Consider the following 18,615-nt stretch of genomic DNA (forward strand, 5'->3'; position numbering starts at 1 on the left):
AGGTAGTTAATGTCTAATCTGGACAAGGGACGGACAGGTCCTGTGGGATCCATGCCTGGTTCATTTTTATGAACGTCAGCTTGTCCACATTGGCTGTAGACAGGCGGCTGCGTTTGTCTGTAATGACGCCCCCTGCCGTGCTGAATACACGTTCAGACAAAACGCTGGCTGCCGGGCAGGCCAGCACCTCCAAGGCATAAAAGGCTAGCTCTGGCCACGTGGACAATTTAGAGACCCAGTAGTTGAATGGGGCCGAACCATCAGTCAGTACGTGGAGGGGTGTGCACACGTACTGTTCCACCATGTTAGTGAAATGTTGCCTCCTGCTAACACGTTGCGTATCAGGTGGTGGTGCAGTTAGCTGTGGCGTGTTGACAAAAGTTTTCCACATCTCTGCCATGCTAACCCTGCCCTCAGAGGAGCTGGCCGTGACACAGCTGCCTTGGCGACCTCTTGCTCCTCCTCTGCCTTGGCCTTGGGCTTCCACTTGTTCCCCTGTGACATTTGGGAATGCTCTCAGTAGCGCGTCTACCAACGTGCGCTTGTACTCGCGCATCTTCCTATCACGCTCCAGTGCAGGAAGTAAGGTGGGCACATTGTCTTTGTAGCGTGGATCCAGCAGGGTGGCAACCCAGTAGTCCGCACAGGTTAAAATGTGGGCAACTCTGCTGTCGTTGCGCAGGCACTGCAGCATGTAGTCGCTCATGTGTGCCAGGCTGCCCAGGGGTAAGGACAAGCTGTCCTCTGTGGGAGGCGTATCGTCATCGTCCTGCCTTTCCAGCCACGCACCAGTGATGGACCCGAGCTGCGTTGGGTGCCACCCCGCTGTGACCATGCTTCATCCTCATCCTCCTCCACCTCCTCCTCATCCTCGTCCTCCAGTAGTGGGCCCTGGCTGGCCACATTTGTACCTGGCCTCTGCTGTTGCCAAAAACCTCCCTCTGAGTCACTTCGAAGAGACTGGCCTGAAAGTGCTAAAAATGACCCCTCCTCCTCCTCCTCCTGGGCCACCTCCTCTTCCATCATCGCCCTAAGTGTTTTCTCAAGGAGACATAGAAGTGGTATTGTAACGCTGATAATGGTGTCATCGCCACTGGCCATGTTGGTGGAGTACTCGAAACAGCGCAACAGGGCACACAGGTCTCGCATGGAGGCCCAGTCATTGGTGGTGAAGTGGTGCTGTTCTGTAGTGCGACTGACCCGTGCGTGCTGCAGCTGAAACTCCACTATGGCCTGCTGCTGCTCGCACAGTCTGTCCAGCATGTGCAAGGTGGAGTTCCACCTGGTGGGCACGTTGCATATGAGGCGGTGAGCGGGAAGGCCGAAGTTACGCTGTAGCGCAGACAGGCGAGCAGCAGCAGGATGTGAACGCCGGAAGCGCGAACAGACGGCCCGCACTTTATGCAGCAGCTCTGACATGTCGGGGTAGTTGTGAATGAACTTCTGCACCACCAAATTCAGCACATGCGCCAAGCAAGGGATGTGCGTCAAATTGGCTAGTCCCAGAGCTGCAACGAGATTTCGCCCATTATCACACACCACCAGGCCGGGCTTGAGGCTCACCGGCAGCAACCACTCGTCGGTCTGTTGTTCAATACCCCGCCACAACTCCTGTGCGGTGTGGGGCCTGTCCCCCAAACATATGAGTTTCAGAATGGCCTGCTGACGTTTACCCCGGGGTGTGCTGAAGTTGGTGGTGAAGGTGTGTGGCTGACTGGATGAGCAGGTGGAAGAAGAGGAGAAGGAAGCCGAGAAGGAGGAGGTGGCAACAGGAGGCAAAGAATGTTGCCCTGCGATCCTTGGCGGCAGAAGGACGTGCGCCAAACAGCTCTCCGCCTGGGGCCCAGCTGCCACTACATTTACCCAGTGTGCAGTTAGGGAGATATAGCGTCCCTGGCCGTGCTTACTGGTCCACGTATCTGTGGTTAGGTGGACCTTGCCACAGATGGCGTTGCGCAGTGCACACTTGATTTTATCGGATACTTGGTTGTGCAGGGAAGGCACGGCTCTCTTGGAGAAGTAGTGGCGGCTGGGAACAACATACTGTGGGACAGCAAGCGACATGAGCTGTTTGAAGCTGTCTGTGTCCACCAGCCTAAATGACAGCATTTCATAGGCCAGTAGTTTAGAAATGCTGGCATTCAGGGCCAGGGATCGAGGGTGGCTAGGTGGGAATTTACGCTTTCTCTCAAATGTTTGTGAGATGGAGAGCTGAACGCTGCCGTGTGACATGGTTGAGACGCTTGGTGACGGAGGTGGTGGTGGTGGTGTTGGTGGTACATCCCCTGTTTGCTGGGCGGCAGGTGCCAACGTTCCTCCAGAGGCGGAGGAAGAGGCCGAGGCGGCAGCAGCAGAAGAGGCCGAGGCGGCAGCAGCAGAAGAGGTAGCAGGGGGAGCCTGAGTGACTTCCTTGGTTTTAAGGTGTTTACTCCACTGCAGTTCATGCTTTGCATGCAGGTGCCTGGTCATGCAGGTTGTGCTCAGGTTCAGAACGTTAATGCCTCGCTTAAGGCTCTGATGGCACAGCGTGCAAACCACTCGGGTCTTGTCGTCAGCACATTGTTTGAAGAAGTGCCATGCCAGGGAACTCCTTGAAGCTGCCTTTGGGGTGCTCGGTCCCAGATGGCGGCGGGCAGTAGCAGGCGGAGTCTCTTGGCGGCGGGTGTTCTGCTTTTGCCCACTGCTCCCTCTTTTGCTACGCTGTTGGCTCGGTCTCACCACTGCCTCTTCCTCCGAACTGTGAAAGTCAGTGGCACGACCTTCATTCCATGTGGGGTCTAGGACCTCATCATCCCCTGCATCGTCTTCCACCCAGTCTTGATCCCTGACCTCCTGTTCAGTCTGCACACTGCAGAAAGACGCAGCAGTTGGCACCTGTGTTTCGTCATCATCAGAGACATGCTGAGGTGGTATTCCCATGTCCTCATCATCAGGAAACATAAGTGGTTGTGCGTCAGTGCATTCTATATCTTTCACCGCTGGGGAAGGGCTAGGTGGATGCCCTTGGGAAACCCTGCCAGCGGAGTCTTCAAACAGCATAAGAGACTGCTGCATAACTTGAGGCTGAGACAGTTTCCCTGGTATGCATGGGGGTGATGTGACAGACTGATGGGGTTGGTTTTCAGGCGCCATCTGTGCGCTTTCTGCAGAAGACTGGGTGGGAGATAATGTGAACGTGCTGGATCCACTGTCGGCCACCCAATTGACTAATGCCTGTACCTGCTCAGGCCTTACCATCCTTAGAACGGCATTGGGCCCCACCATATATCGCTGTAAATTCTGGCAGCTACTGGGACCTGAGGTAGTTGGTACACTAGGACGTGTGGATGTGGCAGAACGGCCACGTCCTCTCCCAGCACCAGAGGGTCCACTAACACCACCACGACCATGTCCACGTCCGCGTCCCTTACTAGATGTTTTTCTCATTGTTATGGTTCACCACAACAACAAAAATATTATTTGGCCCAATGTATTGTATTCAAATTCAGCGGGATATAAATTTGAGGCCTAGTATTTAGGCGCTGGGTGACCGGTATGGATTTACTAACAGAATTAGACTTGGAAATGCACAGTAGCGTGTGTGTGAAGTTATTCTGAATGACCCTATGTGCACCTTGAATATTATATACCCTTTTAGGGATAGATTTCAAATAGCTCTGATATAGCAGGAACCACTAAATTATGAAATTGCTAAATTGGGAATTGTACTTCAACCCAGAACAAAAAATGTGCTTTGACGGACACTAAATAACTTTCCCAGCCACAACAGGACAGCGGTAACGAGAGATTTAGCGGGATATAAATTTGAGGCCTAGTATTTAGGCGCTGGGTGACCGGTATGGATTTAGTGACAGAATTAGACTGGGATATGGCCAAAAAATAACCACACTATTGCTGGTTAAATGCACTTGGTGACGGGCGCAGCTTGCCCCTGATGTAGTATATGGCCAAAAAATGAACAGACTATTGCTGGTTAAATGCACTTGGTGTCACAGCTTGACGAACCACACTACTGAGGGTTAAATGCACTTGGTGACGGGCGCAGCTTGCCCCTGATGTAGTATATGGCCAAAAAATGAACAGACTATTGCTGGTTAAATGCACTTGGTGACGGGCGCAGCTTGCCCCTGATTTAGTATATGGCCAAAAAATGAACAGACTATTGCTGGTTAAATGCACTTGGTGTGATAGCTTGACCAACCACACTACTGAGGGTTAAATGCACTTGGTGACGGGCGCAGCTTGCCCCTGATGTAGTATATGGCCAAAAAATGAACAGACTATTGCTGGTTAAATGCACTTGGTGACGGGCGCAGCTTGCCCCTGATTTAGTATATGGCCAAAAAATGAACAGACTATTGCTGGTTAAATGCACTTGGTGTGATAGCTTGACCAACCACACTACTGAGGGTTAAATGCACTTGGTGACGGGCGCAGCTTGCCCCTGATGTAGTATATGGCCAAAAAATGAACAGACTATTGCTGGTTAAATGCACTTGGTGTGACAGCTTCACCCTGATGTAGGCTTTAGCCAAAAAACAACCACACCATTGAGGGTTAAATGCACTTGGTCGCAGCTTGGATGCACTTGGTCGCAGCACCGCACAAGACACAAAATGGCCGCCGATCACCCCAGAAAAAAGTGACTGAAACGGTCTGGGCAGCCTAAAAACAGTGAGTGAGCATTTGAATTTCAGCAGCTCAATGATGCACAGCTGCAGATCGATCGATTAATCAAGTGAAGTCCTTTGGAGGAGTTAATCTGCCTAATCTCGCCCTACTGTCGCATCCGCAACCTCTCCCTACGCTAATCAGAGCAGAGTGACGGGCGGCGCTATGTGACTCCAGCTTAAATAGAGGCTGGGTCACATGGTGCTCTGGCCAATCACAGCCATGCCAATAGTAGGCATGGCTGTGACGGCCTCTTGGGGCAAGTAGTATGACGCTTGTTGATTGGCTGCTTTGCAGCCTTTCAAAAAGCGCCAAGAAAGCGTCACAAAAGCGCCAAGAAAGCGACGAACACCGAACCCGAACCCAGACTTTTACGAAAATGTCCGGGTTCGGGTCCGTGTCACGGACACCCCAAAATTCGGTACGAACCCGAACTATACAGTTCGAGTTCGCTCATCCCTAATGGCAGGTCAATTTCCAAACAGAAAAAAATAAATCTCCAAAGTGTGATTTGTTTATTCTCATACACTTTGCTGGTAATCTAATATGCTGCTAGACTGAATACTATACTTCAGTTTTCGTGCAGCGAATGTAGGGTGGTAGGCTGCTGTGCAGCCAAGTACCATGCAGCACAACCGCAGTGGTTCACCTCTGCAAGTGCACATGAAAATCATGTCCTTCGCCTGTATGTGCTGAGAAACTCCAGCAATTCATAACCTGATGCAGTTTTCTCATGCAGCACAAACCCCCTGCAGCTGCTGCATGAAAACCCAGCCTAAGGCCGAATGCACACAGCGGTCCGTGGTCTCTTGGCCTGGCATCCTGCTGACAGCAGGAGCGCACGGCGTCATTGGTTCCTATGATGCTGTGCGCTTCATGCCGCTGCACTACAGTAATACACTGGTATAGATCATACCACTGTATTACTCATGCACATGATCGTATGAGTTTTGCGGACTGCAAATCAGAGATTTGCAAAATACGGAAGCGGTCCATGTCCTGTCCACATTTTATTTGTGGACACACTTACTTCTATGGGCAATGGTCCAGATTTTGCAGCCATAGGGGGAAATTTCTCAAAACTGATGTAAAGGAAAACTGGCTTAGTTGCCCATAGGGCATGTCTTATCTTTTGCAGTGCGGAGGCAAGGACCAAAAAGCCCACAGAAGCACTCCCAATCCGTGCCTCCGCTTCGCATCTTGAGGACTGTGGAACCATGCAAGTCAATGGGTCCACATCTGTGATTCACACGGCCCGTAGACTGCGGAACTGCCGTTTGTGGTTCACAATACAGTCATGGGCGGCCTACTGTCGTGTAAATGGACCCTAAATCTAACACTTTCGTGTAGAAATGCTTCTCCAGTTTCTTACACAAACCCCACTGGAGTGAATTTGCGACAAGTTTTGTGACTATTTTTAAAGTCCGCTATCAATATGGAGTGAAACTAACATAGCCAATCACGTCCACGTTCCTACCAACTTTCTCGAAAGCGTCACCATTCTTAGTGTGCAAAAAGTAAAAATAAAAATACTAAATCACAAAGCCCTGTTTTGCTACTTTTTGAAGCCAGAATTCTAGCGTGTAGGGCATGATAAATTCCCTCCTTTGTCCTGAGCTTCTTTTTACATTTGGGGTGTTAACTGGATCTGATTTGTTAATTACTATAGGTTTGTCTCCTACCAGGTTATCTATATTAGGATACTGCTACTGCATCATATTCAAAGGGTTAGGACAGGGGTAGGCAACCTCCAGCACTCCAGCTGTTGTGAAACTACAACTCCCAGCATGCATACTTGCTCTGCTCTTCTAAGAACTCACATAGAAATGGATGGAGCATGCTGGGAATGTAGTTTCGCAACAGCTGGAGTGCCGAAGGTTGCTGATCCCTGGGTTAGGACATGGCCACATCTGGCATGTCTGCTGTGGATTTCCACACAAAATCTGCAACTATTCCACAGCAGATAAATCTGTAGAAAGAGAATTTTGTTGAGGAAATCCCCATGAAAATGCTGTGGGTTTGTGACAGATTTCACATGTTGAAATCTACATTCACAATTGACATGCTCCAGATTTAAAATTCACACTGCAAGTCATGTAAAAATGTCTACAAAGTATGGATGAGGTTTGTGAATATCTCATTACAGTTACTATAGTAGTCCCACAAGCAAATTCGCAGCACATATGCCACGCTACGTGTTTGGGATGCACAGCAGCCGTACAGCAACGCTGCTCATAAAATGAGGGTTTCAATAAGCCTGCACCACTCATCAGATTCCACATAGTTGAGATTTGTAAATGACCCTTCGTGTGCATCTCATTAATCTACCATCCTCTAATTTAATATACTAAATTTAGAATCTGTATAACTGAAAAATGAAGACTTGAGAACAGCGAGTAACTACGTTTTCAATACAATGCAGCTCTGTTGCAGCCAGGTCACCTCAAGTTTTGTCGGCGAAACCACCTTAAGCACCCACAGAAGTCGAAAAATACAATTGATTCTGCTGCAATTCTGCCTAGCCAACCATTGTAAGTATGAGATGTGATACCACACACATTTCTAATGAAACCACTGGGAAAACATCCAAACGATATTATACTTCACAAATACTAAAAATTTAATGGACAGCTTTTGTTAATAAAGAGATACGCAGCAAGGAGGGGGCTGGGAGGCAATCTCCGGACAGCCTGGTCCAAACAGCAGGCTTCATTGTAGCTTACATTTTATTTTAATGCATCTACACTATCAATTTATAATTTAGGTTCTATGCCTAAAATACGAGTGCTTCTTTAAAACAGCTATCCACCATCCTACGGATAGGGGATAAGTGGATGATTGGTGAAGGTTAAACCACTGGGGCCCCGACTGAGAAGAGGATCCGTGCTCTCCATTTGAATAGAGCAGTTGTCATGCCTGTGCGCTGCTGCTCCATTCAGCTCTAAAGGGCTGCCGGAGATATACGAGCACTTGAGCTGAATGGAGCAGCGGACACACATGCATGTCTGCTGCGCTATTCATATTTTTTAGTTATTTCTTTGATTTGGTTATATGTATCTACTTTTAGAACCAGAATTAAAACATTATGTCGTTGTAGGCAAAGTGGATGCAGAAATAAAGAAAACTCTCACGGGTTCACAAACTTAAGCACCACCGCAGGCACTGTAAAGCAACGGAAGCATGAGGTCCGTCACGGCTTCTCTACTTGGGTGTCTGCAGGGGCAAACTGGCTTTAGAGTCTAGAGGGAAATATACCAGTGGGCCAATGGTCGGGGGGGGGGGGGGGGTCACGAAAGCCTTCCTCACAGCCACTGTCGGCTACATAGTGATCGGATCCTCTCAGTGTTAATGCTAGGAGCATCTGCTACTTACCGATATGTGCCTGGATGGCAGCAGAAAGTGCCCTCCTGCATTCAACTGTATTGCCATCCTCTAGACAGGGATAGAGTTCAATGGTGGGGGCAGCAGTATTTTGTTCTGCACTACAGTATTGCTGGCCCCAACTTTTTATGTTGGCCCCGTCTTGTGTCAGTTTGGACCTGTCTACAAGATGGAGCCACTTCATTATTATTTTTTTCCAGGAACACCAAGTTCCCACTAGTCCGCCCTTGGTTGTCTGGGCATCCTGATGTCAGTTTCTGCCCTCAAATATTAAAATTACATACCTGGCTCTCTCTGACGAGACAAATAGCCAGAACGTCAATCACCCATTTACATGAACTAAGGATTTGTCCAAAGGCCAGTTCATGTTATGAGTGTATGATTTTAGAAATTAATCTTTTAGTGCAGTTAAAAGAGGGCTCAGGCTCTGAAGGTATTTGTGGAAGGCCCTGGGTCACTTCTTCGGAGGGTTGTTAAATGCAATAATCCCATTAATGCCTCATTTCTGTTCTTGGACATTTTCTAAATATTTGGCAGCACCACATGACAGGTATTTTCCACAGTTGTTCTTGCGGCTTCCTCTATACAGTAATGGGGTGACATGATGGAAGTGTCATCCACTGAAATGCTGTCACCACTATATAAAATTTCCGCTTCCTAAGCTGTTTCTTTGTTGCTGATAGAGCACAACGTAATGCAAGTTTGCTCTGCTCAGCTACAATTAGTGCAATAAAATCCTAGCCGTAACATAACCCTAATATAAAGCCCCAAGTACCTAAAATGTACTATATATAGGGGTCTTTTTACATGGGCAGATTTTTTGGCCATAACAAGGAGCAAATTGACAGTATAACAAGTGGATTGGCTCATTAAATTCCACCATCATGCAGCAATCATCCAACTATCATTATCCCCAAAAAAGCAAAAAAAAGAAAAAGAAAAAACACACACACACTAAAGGAAATACCTGAATCATGTAACATACTTACCCTTCATTTATTTACACAGGATGCTGTGTAAATGTTGCCACAGAGCACTTTGCGCTAATCTTTTATACTAATTATTCTCAGTATAAGGCCTCATGCACACGGCCGTTGTTTTGGTCCACATCCGAGCCGCAGTTTTGGTGGCTCCGATGCGGACCCATTCAAGTCATTGGGGCCGCAAAAGATGTGGACAGCACTCAGTGTGCTATCTGCATCAGTTGCTCCGTTCTGTGGTCGGCAAAAAAAATAAAAAATAACCTGTCCTATTCTTGTCCGCGCTTTGCAGACAAGAATAGGCAGTAATATTAAAGGCTGTCCGTGCTGTTGCGGAACGCACACAGACGCCACACAACGGTCGTGTGCATGTAGCCCAAGTCAAATACATCAGTAGAGGTTCAGCACCTCGCCCCCCACCAAACACCTGATCAGCAGCAGCTCCATTCATTTTGTAGTGGACAGAGCATGCTGCTCACTTCCACGCAAGCAGTGCTGCAGTATCCAGATCCATCCATTACACAATAGACAGAGCTGTGTGATTCTGGCACAGGACCAGCTGATCAGTGGGGGTGCAGGGATCAGATTGCCTACCGTGAGGGGTGGACAACCTGAACACATTTGCAGCCTTTCAAAACTGTTCATGATGTTAAAAGGAACCCACAAAACTAAAACTGAATATAAATATTTTCACAAGACTCACATAAGGTGGAGTGTCCAGGCTATCTGTATTTACAATCACAGGTGGGGGGTTTGCCTAGAAATTAAGAAAATAAAGTTAGATATATATTCGACAACAAACAATACCAAAAGAACAGAAAAGGCCACAATACAATTTGAGCAGAAAAAGTAATTAACCGCTGTGGATTCAAAATATGTCTCCATAAAACACATATGAAGTAACGAAGAACACTGCTATTTTAAGGAAGGTGCCTGCCTTCAGCAGTCCCACAAGATTTAAAAATGTAGCTTTCTACTTTTTTTCTCTGTTTTAAAACTCATGTAAATAAATGCAGTCAAAACATTTTTAATGGTGTAAAAAAGTTAGTATCCATGCTTATATGGAAAAGCATTCAAAGAAAATCCATACCTTCAACATGCTGCAGTGGTATTAACATGGTAACTGCCCCTAAAAACCTCTAAAAGGCCACAGAACAAAAATTCTGTGTGGACGTCTTCAGATTTTGTTATAAACTCCCTCAAACACTTGCTTGTTTCTGATTAGAAAAACCCTTGAAGTTATGTTCCCACGCAGTGAGTCCACTGCAGATGTGGGTGAAGTGGGAAAAAATTGAACCAAATGAAGCATTCACCCTGCAGAGCAACATGCCCTTTACAGTTTAGGTCATTTAGGTAACACATATTGTAAACTGCGCCAATGTTACCGTAATTTCTTTTGAGATACCGTTTTTAAACAGGCCAATGGAAACAAATCAATGGAATTTCAATTATAAGCCCTCAATTTCACATCATTTTGCCAAGATCTACATGTTTTATAACCAAATTTAACAGTTATAGCAAGACATAATGATCCCTAATACAATATCAACACATATAGCCCCCCATTTATAGATCAGTACTGGAATGAAGATCCGGGAAAAATGTATATATATTTTTTTTTTAAAGTTAATCAAAGAATATTAAGATGTAAAACAATGAAAAGGTGAAGATTCACTTTCAGTGCCCAGCTTTCAAATGTTGCAAATATATAAAATATCTTTAATCGGACTCCCAACTCCAGATAATTAAAAAGACATTCAGTAACCCTCCTACAATCAAACCCGCACGTTTTCTTTCAACGAAGAGAGGGAAATATGCCACTTCCTCATACAAGCCCCTAAAAGTTGTCTTTAAGGAGAACTCCATGTACTATAGACAGTCAATCCAGCGCAAATGTCAGATTCTGCCGACAATTATTTGTGTCTATGGTCACTTCTGTCTTTGTTTGGCTTTCCACACATAAAAAGGCAGATAAGTAGGCTGGATGTTTTCCTAAGGGCACATGCATACGAATGCATCTTTCTTCCGTTCTGGTTCTTACAGGGCCATATGTGGAACCATTCCCTTCAACGGGTCCACAAAAAAACGGAAATTTGCTTGTGTGCATTCTGTTTCCGTATGTCAGCATGTCTGTTCTGCACACAAAATTTTTTTTAAATTTGAACATGTTCTATTCTTGTACGTTTTGCAGACAAGTACAGGCATTGTTACAATGGATTGGCGAAAAATAAATAAAAAAAACTGACGCAATATGCATGTCACACGAACGTCATCTGTATTTTTTGTAGATCTGTGTTTTGAGGCCCGCAAAAATACATACGGTCATGTGCATGAGCTGTTAAAGGGATTCTGTCACCAGATTTAACCCTATTAAGCTAGATGACATTAGCGATGTGCTAATGTAAGCTAAACCTAACTAGCCTATTCCTACTTTTAGCTATGCCCCAGTTACGCCAGAAATCTAACTTTAATAATATGCTAATTAGCTTCTAGGTGCAGGTGGGTGTCGTTCCTGCTCCTAGAGGCTCCGCTCCCATCTTTGTTGCCTCCCTCCAAGTCCTGATTGACAGGGCCAGGCAGAGCTCGCATCTGCCTGCCAGCCCTGTGCTCTGGTGAAATCTCGTGCCATTCAGAATTTGGCGCAGGCGCGTTGAGGGAAAAAAACGCTCACATGCTGCCAGCTTCCTCACCGCGCCTGCGCCGTTCAGTATTACTGAACGGCCCGAGATTTCACCAGAGCACAGGGCTGCAGACAGATGTGAGCGCTGCCTGGCCCTGTCAATCAGGACTTGGAGGAAGGGGACAAAGGTGGGAGAATGGAACCTCTAGGAGCAGGAACAACCCCCCACCCCCACCCCGCTCCTAGCATATTATACAAGTTAGATTTCTGGCATAACAGGGGCATAGATAAAAGTAGGAATAGGCTAGTTAGGTTTAGCTGACATTAGCACAACGCTAATGTCTGATAGTTTAATGGGGTTAAATCTGGTGATAGAAACCCTTTAAAGTGGACCTGTCACCTATCCTGACATGCCTGTTTTAGTGACTACATCCATTCCCCATGTATGGGGGGAAAAATAATATTCTAGAGCATTTATTCTTAATAACGTGTGCCCGTCATCTATTATTCCAGCTCGAACTTATAAATGGATTGCCAGCAGTCTGCAATAAAGGTCCAACTAGGTGATCATCCGAGAGGAAGGGTCCCTGCACAGTCTGACACTATCCAATCAGTGCTGCCAATGGCAAACTGTGCAGGGACACTCCCCCAACTGGTAACAACCAGATGGACATTTACAGTTGGCAATTCAATAATTCATAAATGTCTATCAGAAATCGAGGAATAGCACAACAAAAATCACATAAATAGATGCTACAGAATTGTTATTACACGGGGAATGCAACTGGTTAGTAAAATAGACATGTCAGGAGAGGAGACCGGTCCTCTTTAACCCTTACACACACACAACGACGTACAGTTACATTGTGGTGCAGTATAAACTGTTTAGAGCAGGCTCGTGTGCTGGCTATGTGATCTAGTCGGCATCGCCAATGACTAATTTGCGATGACACCAATCCCAGTCATTTAACTCAACAGATTCCACCGTTAATAGCAATCATAGCATATGTGGGGTTAGCAGAGAGAGGGGGGGCTCCCTCTGCCTTCCGATCAGTGCTCCCACAGCAAAATCGCAGGGCTCAGATAGTAGCCATAACAGCCTAGGACCTTGAGAAAGTTTCCAAGGTTGCCATAGCTTACTGCCTGAAAAGCTGTACACCAGGCATGGCTTCTCAGCCAGCCTGTCAGAATCCCATTATTCTATTGTGGTCTATGGATTAAGAGATCAGAAGAGTGCATGTTCAGGTCCCCTCTAAGGGAACTAAAAATTACAGTAGAAAAAAAAGTGTTTAAAAAAACCCACAAGAATAAAAATGTAAAATCATCCACTTTCCCAGTTTTACCTAAAAAAAAAAAAAAAAAAAAAAAAAAAAGAAGATTGCCTTAAACATTTTTCCTGCGCAGTGTATACCGTAACAAGAAAATAAAATTGCATGATTCGCCTTTTTGGTCACCCAAAAAAAAAAAAAAAAAAAAAAAAGCCCTCATACAGCTTTGTTGGCAGAAATATAAAACTAAATTATAGCAATCACAATGATGCCAAGAAAATCGAAGTTTCGACACCCAATCGATACTTTTAGACCCAGATCAATAGAATACCGGGTCATACTATTTAACTATACTAGGCTGCGATACGATCTGTTAGAGCGCATGCCATGTTCTCCTCAGCAGCACAGTGGAGAAGGAGGCAGTCCCTCCCTGCCCACTGTGCCGCTGCCACTAATGACAGGAGAGATGGGAACAGGAGCAGATTAATTGTGGCCACTGCGCCACCAATGAATATAATTAACACATTAATTTAAGTCTAGGCAGCGGGTGTCGGCAGTGGTATCGCATACCCGGCACCCACCCTCTATGACATAGAGCTGCGATCGCCGGCAATTAACCCCTCAGGTGTGCCCCCCACCCCAACCCAGTATTATAAAGTACATTCATTGGTGGTGCAGTGCGCCCCCAACCCCCCCAGTATTATAACTATTATAATTATTGGTGGTGCAGTGGCCACAGGCGCCCCCACCAGTATTAAATCATTGGTGGGTCCCCTCCTCCTCATTTGTGGTGCAAGTAGCATCTTACGATCGGAGCCCTAGCAGTGTAATCCTGGGACTCTGATCAGTTACCATGGCAGTCAGGATGCTACTGAAGTCCTGGCTGCCATAGTCAGCTCCCTGCTGCTGTGTGTACTATGCACAGGGCAGCAGGAAGAGTGTAAGATCCTATTCACTCTAATAGATATCTATTACCCTGGGTTCAGACCTGAGCGTTCTGAAACTAGCGCTCTGTATGCGCGATTGTTCGGGCGTTTACAATCGCGCATACAGAGACAGGCGTGCACACATTGTCGCGCGTTCCCAAAAAAAGCTCAAGAACTTGTTTGAGCGTCTGGCGTTTTACAGCGCGATCGTACGCGCTGTAAAACGCCCAGGTGAGAACCATTCCCATAGGGAAGCATTGGTTTTTCCTTGTTGAGCGTTTTACAGCGCGTAGGAACGCGCTGTAAAACGCTCAGGTGTGAACTTAGGGTTAGGGTGAATAGTATAAGGGATTAAAAGATCCCAGGTTCTAGCCCCTAAGGTGGCTAATAGTAAGTATAAAAAACAAAAACACCAATACACTAAAAGTTTAAATCGCCCCCTTTACCAATTTTACATATAAAATATGTAAACAATAAAAAAAAATAATGCACATTACATATCGCCACACCTGAAAAAGTGCTATTAAATATTAAAATATTTTAAAAATATCTCCTTTGCGGTGAATGCCGTAACAGGACAAAAAAAAAAATATATAAACACGTGATTCGCCATTTTTTTGTCATTCCATAAAATGCGGAGTGCACACTGCTTTTTCGGTGTTTGATTTTTTTTTCCACGTGGTATCGAATAGTATCGCAATACTTTTTTACGATATCGAATTTGAATCTACATTTTGGTATTATGACAACCCTAACTGTATATAAATTACAAAGTGAACGTCATACTTGACAATTTTTCCAGTTTCACCAAAGATATTTTTTTCGCCGTTTGCCAAAATAACTAACGGCGAAATAAATGCAAAAAAATAAGTCCTCATGTGGCTATTTGAACAGAAATAGAAAATAAATGATAGCTCTTGGAAGGCAGGGAAGAAATAATGAAAATTGAAAAAAAGAAAAAGAAATATTGGCCATGTCCTGAAAGGGTTAAGACTTACCTCACATGAGCAATATGGATATGAGCATGGGTCAGTTCAGGGAAAAACTGATTGTTTTGCATGCAAATTTAAACCGTTTTGTCTGCGATTCTGTTTAGTGTGTCAGTTTTTTTCCCTGACAGGCACAATCTGTTTTTGATTTTTTTCACATGCATTTAGATAAACTGAAGAATAACACAACATCTCCTAGCAACCATCAGTGCATCCGGATGCCTTCAGTTTTTAATGCAACCACCATTCATTTCTAAGGGGTGAGGGCTGCGTGAGAAACAAGGTAGAACATCCCAGATTTTTCCTGAGCGCAGAGATGATCAATGAAAGACAACACTTATGTGCACAGACCCATCGAGATAAATGGGGCAGGATTCAGTCCGGATGCTATCCATTTGCAACATGTATGGCATCTGGACAGAAAACTGACCTGGAAAACTTTAAAAAAAAATCCAAAATGACTTGGCAATACTATGGCCTGTGATTGGCTGCATGGTCACATTTCCGTGGGAAAGGGACCAGGACGTGCAAAAGCTAGTCTGGGCATGGAAAGTGTCAGAAAGAAAATAGTGGGGTGGGGGGAGGTCTATAAGGCATTTTTTTTTATAGCATTCTGCTTTCTTTGTCTTTTTTTGGGATGGATGACATGTTTAAATGACAGCTTATCTGTCCTCTGAGAACAGTGTTAAAGCTCATGCACATGAGCGTATTCATTTTGCAGTCCACAAACCACAGACCCTAAAAACACAGATGTCGGCCATGTGCATGCTACAATTTACTTACTCCCTTTAATAGGAACTTCCTATTCCTGTCCACAAAGTGGACAAAATAAGGACATGTTCAATCATACGCAAAACGTCCACACGGAGACGGATGAAATTCGTGTGTTGTCTGGATTTTCTGCAGACCCATAGAAATAAATGGGTCCGTGTGTGAGCCTCAAAAAAAGCGGACCAAAACTATGGTCATGTGCATGAGTTTCACGTTTGCTCCCTACATATATAAAGTTGGTCACCATCAGAAATCACACATTTTAAGTCACTATGATCTTCAATTTCATACCATAATTTTGAACAGTGCGCTAAACATAAAAGGCAAGCACAGCAAATTTAAATAAGAAACGGATATGGTAAATGTTACAATAACACAACAGAAACATGGAATATTAATGGAACACAAACAATTAAAGTAGAAAAACAGGGGAAAAACAAAAAGACCTGTGGAGTGGAAGATGGAATGACATTGTTCTCAGCAGGGACTGGTATAACAGGGATCACAGGGACAATGGGAGGGCAAGGAGCACCAGCATCTGTGGACTAAAAAAAGAAAAACATATTCAACCAAAATAAAGAAAATCAGGAGATGGTAAAGAAAATCAGTCAAATGAAAAACGGGAACTTATGTAAAGCTTAACACTTGATAGACCTACCTTGCTTATACACTTAATAGACCTACAATCTAATTGCAGTTCTGGACAAAGTGCTTTGCTACCTGTCATTCTCCTCTGCCAGTAACTTTCAGGGCACTGTACATACCATATTCTCCAGTTTGAGAGTTCATGTTAAAGGGGCTGTACTGTCATTTAATTCTATTTTAATCTAATTCACCAAGAAAAAAAAAAAAGGTTTTGTACTTTAGTTTGCAGTTGTGAGAAATTCTCAAAAACCATGCTGCGGTTTTAGTCCGACTGCCTCTCGGCTTGTTTGCAGTGCTGTGGCCGGACCTCTCGCCCGCCCCCATTAAAGTGAATGGGGCCAGAGCATGCGTCCGGTGGCACGGTGGGATAGCATAAGCATGGATCTGGCAGGCTGTTCCCCCGCCACAACAGCCAGCCGGACTCTGCTGCCGCAAGTGTGAAAGTAGCCTAACGGCAGCTCAAGCAGGATGGCTGCTCCCATAATCCTGTACAGGGTGTCCGCACATGACTTGACATAGAGCCTCAGAATATCAATATATGTTTGCAGCTATCTCCCATGGATTTTACAATGTGCAATGCAAAGGGTGAAATCTGTGGGAAAATCTGCAGGTGTTTCCACATTGAAATGGCTGGCTGGCGCAGATATGCAAACACCCTAATAGATACCCAGACTTTTCAGATAAAGTATCTCCTCTAAAGAGAAGTGGTTTCCAGGTGTGGAGTACAGAGAAACCATAAATGATCTACCTTCTCATACTCAAACACAAAAGACCACAATCTGTAGGTGAGTACACTACATCAGTGCACTACACATGAACATATGAGTCCCAGAAAGCTCCCTGTGGACAAACTGAGCATATTCCTATAACAGCACTGAGCCAGAGCTGTATGGAATAGTGGACGTTCCCCCCTCCTTTACTATGGGGGGCAATTAGTGTTATGTGTCACCGTATACACATTGGGCCTGGCAGAGGTTTACTTCAAGAAATCCTCCTTACGTACATCTCTGATTGAAAGCTCTGTTAGAGAGCCTAAATATAACTTATTGAGAACCACATTTCAGCTGACAGGTTAAAATGAAAGACTATGGGAGGGGTTTATCAAGGCTGGTCTTCAAATGCCCTGCGTCGCTGGAGGATGCACCTAATTTATGATGAAGTGCAGGCCTGGTCATAAATTAGGAGCATCCTCTGGTAGTCCGTGCACCTAAACAGACATCTACGGTAGCTGTGAGTTGATGTAGGTTTTTTGTTTCATTTGAGCCAGAAAACTGTCGCTGCCGCTGGACACACCCAGTCATGCTCTTGCCACGCCCCTTTTGAAAAGTGCCAAGTGCGTCATAAAAAATGGTGGATGAGACTTTTTTAAAAAGTCACAGTTAAAAAGTTGCAAACACATAAGGTAGTTTATCAAACTAGTGTAAGCAACATGCCGTATTCCTCCTTTCATTTTGTAAAGCAGCTGTCCAAAATGAAAGGTGGAATTTGATTGGTTTCTATGGGCAACTAAGCCAGTTCTACTTTACGCCAGTTTGATAAATAACGCTCATAGTCTGCGACTTTTTACCACCACTTTTCAGGCACAGAAATAAATCCACCCTAAAGGGCATGATCTGCTAAGGCATGAGAGTACAATAACTAATCATACACGTACAATGAGAAGTGTGAGACTTCGACAATATACCAGAGAAATACTATTCATATGGATAGGTCATCTAGTCTAGATATTTTCTATTCTTTACTGTTGTAATACAACAATATAGGTACAATATAGTGCTTAATGGGGTGTTCTGAGACTTTGATACTGATGACCTGTCATTAGTATCTGATCACTGGGATTCCAATACCTGGGACCCCCGCCGATCAGCTGTTTAAGAAGGCACCGGCACTCATGTGAGCCCCTGAGCCTTCTCGCAGGTGCCTTCTGAAATCGCTTATCGGCGGGTTCCAGATGTCTGACCCTAACTGATCAGATATTGATAACCTATCCTGAGGATAGGTCATCAGCATCACAATCTCGGAAAACCCCTTCAAAAGGAGTTGTCTTACTTCAGCAAATGGCATTTATGATGTAGAGAAAGTTAATACAAGGCACTTACTAATGCATTATTATCCATATTGACTCCTCTCCTGGCTTGATTAACCACATTATACATTGCTTGTTTCCATGGTTACACCCACCTTGCAATCCAGCAGCGGTGGTCGTGCTTCTAACACTATAGGAAAAGGTGCTGTTCGGGACCGTGGGAACACACATATTCCTGCACTTTTTCCAATAGTGTGCAAGCCCTCCACGTCAGAACCCCCATATCGGCCCTCCACATCAGAACCCCCATATCGGCCCTCCACATCAGAACCCCCATA

At 45.2% G+C, this 18,615-nt stretch overlaps 1 protein-coding gene across 8 annotated transcripts in view; it reads right to left on the reverse strand.

Moving 5' to 3' along the window:
- DLG1 (discs large MAGUK scaffold protein 1) overlaps positions 1-18,615 on the reverse strand; it is a 235,311-nt gene that overhangs the window by 98,227 nt on the left and 118,469 nt on the right. For all 8 annotated transcript variants that reach the window (XM_044291546.1, XM_044291545.1, XM_044291544.1 and 5 more), the window contains 2 exons: positions 16,053-16,151; positions 9,736-9,789 (listed from right to left, as the gene is read on the reverse strand). In XM_044291546.1, the coding sequence (XP_044147481.1) occupies positions 9,736-9,789; positions 16,053-16,151 (153 nt within the window). The remainder of the gene's footprint in view (positions 1-9,735; positions 9,790-16,052; positions 16,152-18,615) is intronic.

This window comes from Bufo gargarizans, chromosome 4, assembly GCF_014858855.1.
Source record: "Bufo gargarizans isolate SCDJY-AF-19 chromosome 4, ASM1485885v1, whole genome shotgun sequence".
In the NCBI taxonomy this organism is placed as follows: Eukaryota; Metazoa; Chordata; class Amphibia; order Anura; family Bufonidae; genus Bufo; species Bufo gargarizans.